A 12722-nucleotide genomic window follows, 5' to 3' on the forward strand; every position below is an offset into this window, starting at 1 on the left:
TTTCAAGTCTTGCCACAGATTCTCAATGGGATTTAGGTCTGGACTGTGACTGGGCCATTCTAACACATGAATAGGCTTTGATCTAAACCATTCCATTGTAGCTCTGGCTGTACTTTAGGGTCGTTGTCCTGCTGGAAGGTGAACCCCCCCCCCCCCCGATCTCAAGTCTTTTGCAGACTCTAACAGGTTTTCTTCTAAGATTGTCCTGTATTTGTCTCCATCCATCTTCCCATCAACTCCGACCAGCTTCCCTGTCCCTGCTGAAGAAAAGCATCCCCACCACATGATGCTGCCAGCACCATGTTTCACAGTGGGGATGGTGTGTTCAGGGTGATGTGCAGTGTTGGTTTTCCCCACACATAGCGGCCAAAAAGTTTAATTTTGGTGTCATGTGACCAGAGCACCTTCCTTCCACATGTTTGCTGTGTCCCCTCCCCCACATGGCTTCTCACAAACTACAGACAGGGCTTCTTATGTCTTTCTTCCTCCAATGTCTTTCTTCTCGTCACTCTTCCATAAAGGGCAGATTTGTGGAGAGACCACTAATAGTTGTCCTGTGGACAGATTCTCCCCCCTGAGCTGTGCAGCTCCTCCAGAGTTACCATGGATACCTCTTGGTTGCTTCTCTGATGAATGCTCTCCTTGCCCGGCCGCGGTCAGTTTAGGTGGACGGCCGTGTCTTGGTAGGTTTACAGTTGTGCCATACTCTTTCCATTTTCCGATGATGGATTAAACAGAAGCTCCGTGAGATCTTCAAAGCTTGGGAGATTTTTTTTATAACCCAACGCTGCTTTATACTTCCCCACAACTTTATCCCTGACCTGTCTGGTGTGTTCCTCGGCCTTTGTGATGCGGTTTGTTCACTAAGGTTCTCTAACCGACCTCTGAGGGCTTCACAGAACATCTGTATTTATACTGAGATTACATGACACACAGGTGGACTCTATTTACTAATTAGGTGACTTCTGAAGGCAATTGGTCCCTCTAGATTTTAGTTATCAGAGTAAAGGGGGCGCCATACAAATGTCCCTCCCCACACTTTTCACATATTTATTTGTATCATTTATCATTTTCCTTCCACTTCACAATTATGTGACACTTTGTGTTGGTTCATCACATAAAATCCCAATAAAATACATTTACGTTTTTGGTTGTAACCTGAGAAAATGTGGAAAATTTCAAAGGGTATGAATACTTTTTCAAGGCCCCCTACATTCAATTTGTAATTGAAATTGAGCCCATTTAAAATTTTCTTTTTATTGAAGGTGATTTTTTTTGCACAATCCAGGGCACTCTGTGTTTATGTATCCGAATGGCAACCATGGAAATCTTTAACCTTTCAGCATTTAATCTGTGCCTTAAAAAGGCAGCTAGAATCAGAGCGGCTGCATTGGGCGCCATTCGCTGCGTACATTTACCTCCACAGAGTCGTCAGTCTCTGGAGTGTCGGCGCTGCCGCTGTCATAGCTGTTCAACTGGGCCATTTCTACAAAGAAAGAACCTTGGTTACCAATGATATCCACAGAGCAACAACTGCACAGAGATAGGAGAGCTCTTTATCTTTTGACATAAGACATGGACGGAAATACGGCGGGCCGGGGCAGGGAGCGGTCCACGGCGGGCAGGGAGCGGTGCACGGCGAGCCGGGGCAGGGAGCGGTCCACGGCACACCGGGGCAGGGAGCGGTCCACGGCACACCGGGGCAGGGAGCGGTCCACGGCACACCGGGGCAGGGAGCGGTCCACGGCACACCGGGGCAGGGAGCGGTCCACGGCACACCGGGGCAGGGAGCGGTCCACGGCGGGCCGGGGCAAGGAGCGGTCCACGATCTATAATGGGTGGGAAGGATGGGACTATAGTGGGGGAAGACAAAGAGGGACTATAGTGGGTGAGGACAAAGAGGAGTCTATGGTCTATAGTGAGTGAAAAGGATGGGACTATAAAGGACAGAGACTATATGTGGGCGAGGACAAGGATGGATGTATGGCGGTTGAGGACATAGAAAGGTCTATGGCAGGGCAAGACAAAGATGGGTCTATAGTTTACACTGGGTAAAATGGATGGCACCAAGGAGGGTGAGGGCCGAGGACAAGGACGGGTGCTGCAGCGGGGGCAGAGGACAAGGACGGGTCTGCGGCGGGGGCAGAGGACAAGGACGGGTCTGCGGCGGGGGCAGAGGACAAGGACGGGTCTGCGGCGGGGGCAGAGGACAAGGACGGGTCTGCGGCGGGGGCAGAGGACAAGGACGGGTCTGCGGCGGGGGCAGAGGACAAGGACGGGTCTGCGGCGGGGGCAGAGGACAAGGACGGGTCTGCGGCGGGGGCAGAGGACAAGGACGGGTCTGCGGCGGGGGCAGAGGACAAGGACGGGTCTGCGGCGGGGGCAGAGGACAAGGACGGGTCTGCGGCGGGGGCAGAGGACAAGGACGGGTCTGCGGCGGGGGCAGAGGACAAGGACGGGTCTGCGGCGGGGGCAGAGGACAAGGACGGGTCTGCGGCGGGGGCAGAGGACAAGGACGGGTCTGCGGCGGGGGCAGAGGACAAGGACGGGTCTGCGGCGGGGGCAGAGGACAAGGACGGGTCTGCGGCGGGGGCAGAGGACAAGGACGGGTCTGCGGCGGGGGCAGAGGACAAGGACGGGTCTGCGGCAGGGGCAGAGGACAAGGACGGGTCTGCGGTGGGGGCAGAGGACAAGGACGGGGCTGCGGCGGGGGCGAGGACAAGGACGGGGCTGCGGCGGGGGCGAGGACAAGGACGGGGCTGCGGCGGGGGCGAGGACAAGGACGGGGCTGCGGCGGGGGCCGAGGACAAGGACGGGGCTGCGGCGGGGCCGAGGACAAGGACGGGGCTGCGGCGGGGCCGAGGACAAGGACGGGGCTGCGGCGGGGCCGAGGACAAGGACGGGGCTGCGGCGGGGCCGAGGACAAGGACGGGGCTGCGGCGGGGCCGAGGACAAGGACGGGTCTGTGGCGGTGCCGAGGACAAGGACGGGTCTGCGGCGGGGCCAAGGACGGGTCTGCGGCGGGGCCAAGGACGGGTCTGCGGCGGGGCCAAGGACGGGTCTGCGGCGGGGCCAAGGACGGGTCTGCGGCGGGGCCAAGGACGGGTCTGCGGCGGGGCCAAGGACGGGTCTGCGGCGGGGCCGAGGACAGGTCTATGACAGGCGAGAACCAACATATTATTACAGTCAGCAGAGTGAAGCACAGGTGGCAGAAGCTGCAACAGATGTAAAAACTCTCACCCTCCAAGGGATCCCTATTGAGCCCCAGCTGACTGATGATGTAGCGGGGGATGTCGGATTTGATGCCCTCTCCTTCTTTGGCATGACCTTCAGCAGCTTCCAAGAGATGATAGAATTCTTCTGGGTCAAATTCCTGATAATACAAGAAGACAGGAGACTAAGTGCCCGCAACAGGACATTATGCCGGGGAGGGAAGTGCAGAAACAGACAGGGACACACACACACAGACAGACGGGGACACGCGCACACACACAGACAGACGGGGACACAGACACACACACACACACACACATGGGGACACACACAGACACACACACACACACACACATGGACACACACACACACACACACACACACAGACGAGGACACACACCAACACACAGACGAGGACACACACCAACACACAGACGGGGACACACACACACACACACAGACAGACGGGGACACAGACACACACACACACACACACACACACATGGGGACACACACAGACACACACACACACACACACACACACACACACACATGGACACACACACACACACACACACACAGACGAGGACACACACCAACACACACAGACGAGGACACACACCAACACACAGACGAGGACACACACCAACACACAGACGAGGACACACACCAACACACAGACGGGGACACACACCAACACACAGACGGGGACACACACACACACAGACGGGGACACACACACACACAGACGGGGACACACACACACACAGACGGGGACACACACACACAGACGGGGACACACACACACAGACGGGGACACACACACACAGACGGGGACACACACACACAGACGGGGACACACACACACAGACGGGGACACACACACACAGACGGGGACACACACACACAGACGGGGACACACACACACACAGACGGGGACACACACACACACAGACGGGGACACACACACACACAGACGGGGACACACACACACACAGACGGGGACACACACACACAGACGGGGACACACACACACGGGGACACCCAGGGACGCACACAGTGCGGACACATTGCGGACACAGACGGGAGCCCCGGGGGACAAACATTGCAGGCACAGACGGGCACCCCAGGGGACAAACACAGTGCAGGCACAGACGGGCACAACCGGGGACACACAGCATAGACAGGACTGGCCGCAGATTGTGTACGGCTGAGGATTCAGTCATTAAGCGAAGCCGCACATCTGTCTCTGATAAAATGCAAATGTAAGCAGAAGAGGTTTAATGAGCGGGAAACATAAAGCCGGCTCCGCCTGTGACAATCATTACAATAAAATAGATGGGCGGACGGACACACGGCTGGGGACAGATGCCCGAGGCAATTACCCCTGACTGCTTATCTCATCAGATTGTAAGAGAAAATTACTGAGAAAAATAAATGCTTCTTCCAAGCAGCCCCGTTACCTGCCATCCTATCGTATAATGTTCTCTACAACCAGCCGGACCACACTCCACCAGAGGAACTACAAGCCCCAGCATGGCCCCAGCTGTCTAAAATAGATAAAAAGGAAACACTAACAGCCTGAATCTCACTGGCTGGCCGGTCCATACAAATCCAATTCAATTACTGTCCACCTGTCAGACCACAGACCATCCCCCAGCTGGAGAGTCAGATCCAGGTACAGCCGGGGGACAGCGCGGCTCTGAGAGACGTTCTAAGTTTTCATATCACCATCAGAGTAATTAAGTCTAAAATATAAATGAAGAGATGATTGGAGCTCTTCTTCCTGACAGGTGCACATGCGCCGCATGTTGTGTGCGTTCGTGTTCAGCGAGTTCATTTTCTGAGCTGTCACTATCAGCCGCCAAGTTCATTACTCACCGCCGAAAGCTGCCCGACGGTGACAGGTGGGGGTCCGCCGAGAGCCGAGCGCTCTCCTATCACACGGGGGTTGTGTATTGTGTGCAAGAACAATGGCCGGCTCCGGAGTGGGGGCCTGAGACTCCGAGACTACCCGTACATCTATAGAAGAGGAACCCCCCCCCACATTCTACCGAGAGAGAAGAGGAACCCCCCCCACACATTCTACCGAGAGAGAAGAGGAACCCCCCCCCACATTCTACCGAGAGAAGAGGCACCCCCCCAATTCTACCTCCAGGGGAAGGTTTGTATAATGGGGGACGTCCAGGGGAAGGTTCGTATAATGGGGGACCATCCAGGGGGAAGGTTCATATAATGGGGGACCATCCAGGGGGAAGGTTCCTATAAAAGGGGGGCGTCCAGGGGAAGGTTCCTATAATGGGGGACGTCCAGGGGAAGGTTCCTATAATGGAGGACGCCCAGGGGAAGGTTCCTATAATGGGGGACGCCCAGGGGAAGGTTCATATAATGGGGGACATCCAGGGGAAGGTTCCTATAATGGGGGACATCCAGGGGAAGGTTCCTATAATGGGGGACATCCAGGGGAAGGTTCCTATAATGGGGGACATCCAGGGGAAGGTTCCTATAATAGGGGACATCCAGGGGAAGGTTCCTATAATGGGGGACGTCCAGGAGAAAGTTCCTATAATGGGGGACGTCCAGGGGAAGGTTCCTATAATGGGGGACGTCCAGGGGAAGGTTCCCATAAATGGGGGGCGTCCAGGGGAAGGTTCCCATAAATGGGGGGCGTCCAGGGGAAGGTTCCCATAAATGGGGGGCGTCCAGGGGAAGGTTCCCATAAATGGGGGGCGTCCAGGGGAAGGTTCCCATAAATGGGGGGCGTCCAGGGGAAGGTTCCCATAAATGGGGGGCGTCCAGGGGAAGGTTCCCATAAATGGGGGGCGTCCAGGGGAAGGTTCCCATAAATGGGGGGCGACCAGGGGAAGGTTCCCATAAATGGGGGGCGACCAGGGGAAGGTTCCCATAAATGGGGGGCGACCAGGGGAAAGTTCCTATAACGGGGGACGTCCAGGGGAAGGTTCCTATAATGGGGGACAGCCAGGGGAAGGTTCCTATAATGGGGGACAGCCAGGGGAAGGCTCCTATAAATGGGGGGCGTCCAGGGGAAGGTTCCTATACAGTGAGGAGGATTTCCAGGGAAAGGTGCCCTCTACAACATCTTGTTGATTTCCAATCATTGAGATCGGAAAACATAAAAGCTCCACACAAAGGGCTGACAGATGCCGACGTTCCTCAGACACAGATGTATCTGGCAGGTAAATTGGCCTGTGAAGCCACCCGGGGAATCTGGATATTAAAGTACAACAGCCCAGCTGACGACTCTCTCAGCACTCCGCATGTCGGGTAGGTGAGAGGTCACTTCCTCCAGGAATCCACACCCCTCACTATGATGTATTATTAATAATCTTCGGGACGTCTTGTGAAGGACAAAACTGACACACAGACGGCCAAGGACACAGAAAAACAGAATCAGCAACAACCTCACACCGATCACATGATCAACCATCAGAATGAAGAACACCCGAGGTGACCCGGTGAGACAGAACACCCGATGTGACCCGGTGATACAGAACACCCCGTGTGACCCCGTGATACAGAACACCCGAGGTGACCTGGTGATACAGAACACCCCGTGTGACCCGGTGATAGAGAACACCCGAGGTGACCCGGTGAGACAGAACACCCGATGTGACCCGGTGATACACAACACCCCGAGGTGACCCGGTGATACACAACACCCCGAGGTGACCCGGTGATACACAACACCCCGAGGTGACCCGGTGATACACAACACCCCGAGGTGACCCGGTGATACACAACACCCCGAGGTGACCCGGTGATACACAACACCCCGAGGTGACCCGGTGATACACAACACCCCGAGGTGACCCGGTGATACACAACACCCGAGGTGACCCGGTGATACACAACACCCGAGGTGACCCGGTGATACACAACACCCGAGGTGACCCGGTGATACACAACACCCGAGGTGACCCGGTGATACACAACACCCGAGGTGACCCGGTGATACACAACACCCGAGGTGACCCGGTGATACACAACACCCGACGTGACCCGCTGATACACAACACCCGACGTGACCCGGTGATACACAACACCCGACGTGACCCGGTGATACACAACACCCGACGTGACCCGGTGATACACAACACCCGAGGTGACCCGGTGATACAGAACACCCGAGGTGACCCGGTGATACAGAACACCCGAGGTGACCCGGTGAGACAGAACACCCGAGGTGACCCGGTGAGACAGAACACCCCATGTGACCCGCTGATACAGAACACCCGAGGTGACCCGGTGATACAGAACACCCAAGGTGACCCGGTGATACACAACACCCGACGTGACCCGGTGATACACAACACCCGACGTGACCCGGTGATACACAACACCCGACGTGACCCGGTGATACAGAACACCCGAGGTGACCCGGTGATACAGAACACCCGAGGTGACCCGGTGATACAGAACACCCGAGGTGACCCGGTGATACAGAACACCCGAGGTGACCCGGTGAGACAGAACACCCGAGGTGACCCGGTGAGACACAACACCCCATGTGACCCGGTGAGACAGAACACCCCATGTGACCCGGTGATACATCACCCGAAAAAGTAAAAATTGTATTTATTTTTTTCAAAATTGTCGCTCTAATTTTGTTTATAGTGCAAAAATAAAAACCGCAGAGGTGATCAAATACCACCAAAATAAAGCTCTATATGTGGGGAAAAAAGGACGCCAATTTTGTTTGGGAGCCACGTCACACGACCGCGCAATTGTCAGTTAAAGCGGCACCGTGCCGAAATCGCAAAAAAGTGCTCTGGTCTTTGGCCAGCCAAATGGTCCGGGGGTCTGAAGTGGTTGACAAGACATCGTATATATGGGCTCATATAACATCACTAACAATAGAATGATCATCGATGTGCCGGGTATATAAAGACATATGAGGTGGCGGGTATATAAAGACATATGATGTGCCGGGTATATAAAGACATATGATGTGCCGGGTATATAAAGACATATGATGTGCCGGGTATATAAAGACATATGAGGTGGCGGGAGAACAAATTACTCGTAAACTATATAAGACACGGCAATATATCGGGAAGCTCCGCCTCCCAACCCAGACAGGGAACAGCGAGACTCGGATAAAAGCATAAAAAGGATATTCAAATATCTAAGGAGGCCCCCCCCCCAATCATTTCTCAAATACCTGGGCATAATAAAAAAAAAAAAAAAAAATCCATAGACAAGCCATCCTTACCAGACACTCCAGGAGGCGAGCCGGGCGAGCGATGACGATCATCAGTTTCTTGACAAGTTGGGTGACGAAGGCCACTTCAGAGCTCTCTGAGCGCTCATGAGCCTAAAGAAAATACATGACATTGCGTTACTGTGCAGAACTTTGAAATGATAACGATATCTGTCGGCAGACAAAGATCTGACCTGCCCCAGGTAAAGGTTCTACTAAGAGCAGAGTCTGGAGGAACATCAGAGGAACATAAAGGTCCTACTAGGAGTAGAGTCTGGAGGAACATCAGAGGAACATAAAGGTCTTACTAGGAGTAGAGTCCAGAGGAACATAAAGGTCCTACAAGGGGTAGAGTCCAGAGGAACATAAAGGTCTTACTAGGAGTAGAGTCCAGAGGAACATCAGAGGAACATAAAGGTCTTACTAGGAGTAGAGTCCAGAGGAACATAAAGGTCCTACAAGGGGTAGAGTCCAGAGGAACATAAAGGTCTTACTAGGAGTAGAGTCCAGAGGAACATCAGAGGAACATAAAGGTCTTACTAGGAGTAGAGTCCAGAGGAACATCAGAGGAACATAAAGGTCTTACTAGGAGTAGAGTCTGGAGGAACATAAAGGTCTTACTAGGAGTAGAGTCTGGAGGAACATCAGAGGAACATAAAGGTCTTACTAGGAGTAGAGTCTGGAGGAACATCAGAGGAACATAAAGGTCTTACTAGGAGTAGAGTCCAGAGGAACATAAAGGTCCTACTAGGAGTAGAGTCCAGAGGAACATAAAGGTCCTACTAGGGGTAGAGTCTAGAGGAACATCAGAGGGACATTAGGCCATACTAGGACAGTGAAGGGGAACCTCGGCACCCCAGATGTTTCGGAACTACATTTCCCATGATTCTCATGCACTCTGCAGTGTAGTTGAGCATCATGGGAAATGTAGTTCCAAAACATCTGGGGTGCCAAGGTTCACCATCATTGTACTAGGAGCAGAGTCCAGAGGAACATAAGGGTAGAGTTCAGAGTTCATACTAGGAGCAGAGTCCATATTAGTAGCAAAGTCCAGAGGAACATCAGAGGAACATAAGGTCATACTAGGAGCACAGATCAGAGGAACATAAGGCCATACTAGAGGTGTAGGGAATCGCCACATTAGAGAGAGATGGAGAGAGAGAGAGAGAGAGAGAGAGAGAGAGAGAGAGAGAGAGAGAGAGAGAGAGAGAGAGAGAGAGAGAGAGAGAGAGATGGAGAGAGAGAGAGAGAGAGAGATGGAGAGAGAGAGAGAGAGAGAGAGAGAGAGATGGAGAGAGAGAGAGAGAGAGAGAGAGAGAGAGAGAGAGAGAGAGATGGAGAGAGAGAGAGAGAGAGAGAGATGGAGAGAGAGAGAGAGAGAGATGGAGAGAGAGAGAGAGAGAGATGGAGAGAGAGAGAGAGAGAGATGGAGAGAGAGAGAGAGAGATGGAGAGAGAGAGAGAGAGAGAGAGAGATGGAGAGAGAGAGAGAGAGAGAGAGAGAGAGAGATGGAGAGAGAGAGAGAGAGAGAGAGAAATAGGTGTGTGTTAAAAACTAAAAAAAAAACTGAAAAACACCCAGATGAATTTATGTTTTTATTGTCCAACGATCACTATAATCATGTAAACGCACGATTGTTTCTGGGCTGTACTCCGGGTACAAACAACCAACATACATATGTGTGGAGGTATCACTGCGATCGTCCAGAGCAGAAGAAATGTATTTTGGGTTGTTCTTTGTGGTATGGTAGTAAGAAATATACAGTTACATAACAAAAAAAATATATATATATTTTTTTATTACTATTTTCGGACAGTTTCCTTTGATTAACCTCTTGGCGACCCCAGGCCGTCATATGACGTCCTTGACTTCGTGGGGGGGGGGGGGATATATGAATGATGGGGGGCAGCTACAGGCATCATTCAGATAGATATCAGCATTTTTAGCCGGCGATTCCCTACACCATAAGAACGATCGTATCGGCTTGATCGTTCTTGCGAGCAGCGAAAGGGTGCTTCTACCGACTCCCCGCTGCGATCAGCGAGTCTTAGAACGGATCTGCTGGCCCTGAATGTTGACCATAGAGATTTCCGGCGGACCAGATGGTTGCCGGAGTCTCTGATTGTTTGGAGGCCGGGCGTGATGTTATGACGTCACACCTGCCTCTGCATAAAAAAAACGGCGCTGCCTCGGCTGGGAAGCTGTGATTTTTTTTTTAGGCTTCCCAGCCTAGAGGTGAGATGTGGGGTCTAGTTGACCCCCCCCCCATAACTCACTGTAAAGAGGACCTGTCATGTCATATTCCTATTACAAGAGAGGTTTACATTCCTTGTAATAGAAATAAAGGTGATAGATATATATATATATATATATATATATATATATATATATATATATATATATTTTAAATGTCAAAATAAAGTTTAAGTAAAATTAACAATAAAATATTTAAAAATAAAATATAATAAATAAATAAATAAAAATAAATAATAAAAATAAATAATTTTAAAAAAGTGCCCCTGTCCCCAGTAGCCCGCACGCAGAAGTGAACGCATACGCAAGTCCCGCCCACATTTGAAAACCGTGTTCAAACCACACATGTGAGGAGGCATCGCCGTGAACGTTAGAGCGAGAGCAATAATTCTAGCCCCAGACCTCCTCTAACTCAAAACATGCAACCAGTAAAAAAAAAAAAAAAAATGTAAAGCGTCTCACCATGAGGATTTTTAAAGTACCGAAGTTCAGCGCCATTCCACCAGCGTGTGCAATTTTGAAGCGTGACATGTTAGGTATCTATTTACTCGGCGTAACTTCATCTTTTACATTATTCAAAAAAAATTGGGCTAACTTTTCTATTTTTTTTTTTTTAAGCACGAAAAGCCAAAAGAAACGTTAAAAAAATTATCCGTGCGAGATAAAAAGTTGTAATGAGCGCCATTGTATTCTCTAGGGTGTCTGCTAAAAAAAAAAAACATATATAATGTTTGGGGGGGGGGGGTTCTATATAATTTTCTAGCCAAAAAAAAAAAAATAGGATGTTTACACGTAGGAGAGAAGTGTTAGAATTGGATGCAAAGTGGTTAAAGAAAAAAAAAAAGAAAAAGAAAATAATGTTTTATTAATCAGGCGATATTATTACATCACCAAATGAAATCCCAATTTGTCCCGAAAAAAAAGTGGTATAATCCACCTGGACACACAAAGTAGTTGCGATGATGAGAGCGGTTTTTACCAACACGTGTCAAAGTTGCAAAATTGTGCTCAGGGATGAACATTTGTTTTTCCTCTCAGGAGAGAAGGGGTTAAAGCTAAAGCCGTCTTTAATTAAAGCTGAACAGTGAAAGGAGCCGATTAATTCCTCGCCGGTACATAGGCATATTGATCGCACCGATCACACAATCTCTCCTGGCGATTGGTGGGAGGCCGTCGGTGAAGTCAATGGGAGTCCATGGAGATGTGATATTCGCCCGTCGTCTCCTGAATGTCAAAGGATTTTCTCCACTTGTGCTCGTTTATGATAAAAAAGGCAGAGCGTCTCGCCTTCCCCGGGACGCTCTAATCCTTGAAGGCTTTCATAGAGCGCCAAATGATAAGTCACGCGGGGGAGACGCGGTGACCTCGGCTCACACACCTCCGGGCAAAATACGTTATCAGCCGGGGAATAGGCAGAGAAAAGAAGGTTCATTTAACAAAAGCTGATTAATCCTGCGCGCACGCGGCGCGCGGCTCCTGGAGGGCTTCGGTGACGGCCGCTCACTCCTTCAATATTCCCCATAAAGCCTCCATTTGTCTTCTCTGCATAATTACTCGCGTGGCGACCGCTGGGGATTAAGTTGCGAGCGCCGAGCACGGAATATCGCGTGTCATTAAAAGCCAAAAAGGTGACTAATTACGCGGCGAGAGAATTTATAGATCACATCAACCCGCCAACAAAACACAAAATAAATATCAGGAGAAACATTCAGGAGCTCGTTATCCAAACAAACCGAACTGAACACGCGCCGACCCCAGAACAGACGCCGACCCCAGAACACGCGCCGACCCCAGAACACGCGCCGACCCCAGAACACGCGCCGACCCCAGAACACGCGCCGACCCCAAACACGCGCCGACCCCAAACAGGCGCCGACCCCAAACACGCGCCGACCCCAAACACGCGCCGACCCCAAACACGCGCCGACCCCAAACACGCGCCGACCCCAAACACGCGCCGACCCCAAACACGCGCCGACCCCAAACACGCGCCGACCCAAAACACGCGCCGACCCCAAACACGCGCCGACCCCAA

The 12722-nt window shown here is 51.8% G+C and overlaps 1 protein-coding gene across 1 annotated transcript in view; it reads right to left on the reverse strand.

The window, feature by feature from the left end:
* MAST2 (microtubule associated serine/threonine kinase 2) overlaps positions 1 to 12722 on the reverse strand; it is a 189405-nt gene that overhangs the window by 37186 nt on the left and 139497 nt on the right. The window contains exons 8-10 of the mRNA XM_040361097.1: positions 8447 to 8548; positions 3241 to 3373; positions 1419 to 1486 (exon numbers count right to left, since the gene is read on the reverse strand). Of these exons, the coding sequence (XP_040217031.1) occupies positions 1419 to 1486; positions 3241 to 3373; positions 8447 to 8548 (303 nt within the window). The remainder of the gene's footprint in view (positions 1 to 1418; positions 1487 to 3240; positions 3374 to 8446; positions 8549 to 12722) is intronic.

The sequence above is a fragment of the Rana temporaria genome, chromosome 7 (assembly GCF_905171775.1).
Source record: "Rana temporaria chromosome 7, aRanTem1.1, whole genome shotgun sequence".
NCBI classification, from domain to species: domain Eukaryota; kingdom Metazoa; phylum Chordata; class Amphibia; order Anura; family Ranidae; genus Rana; species Rana temporaria.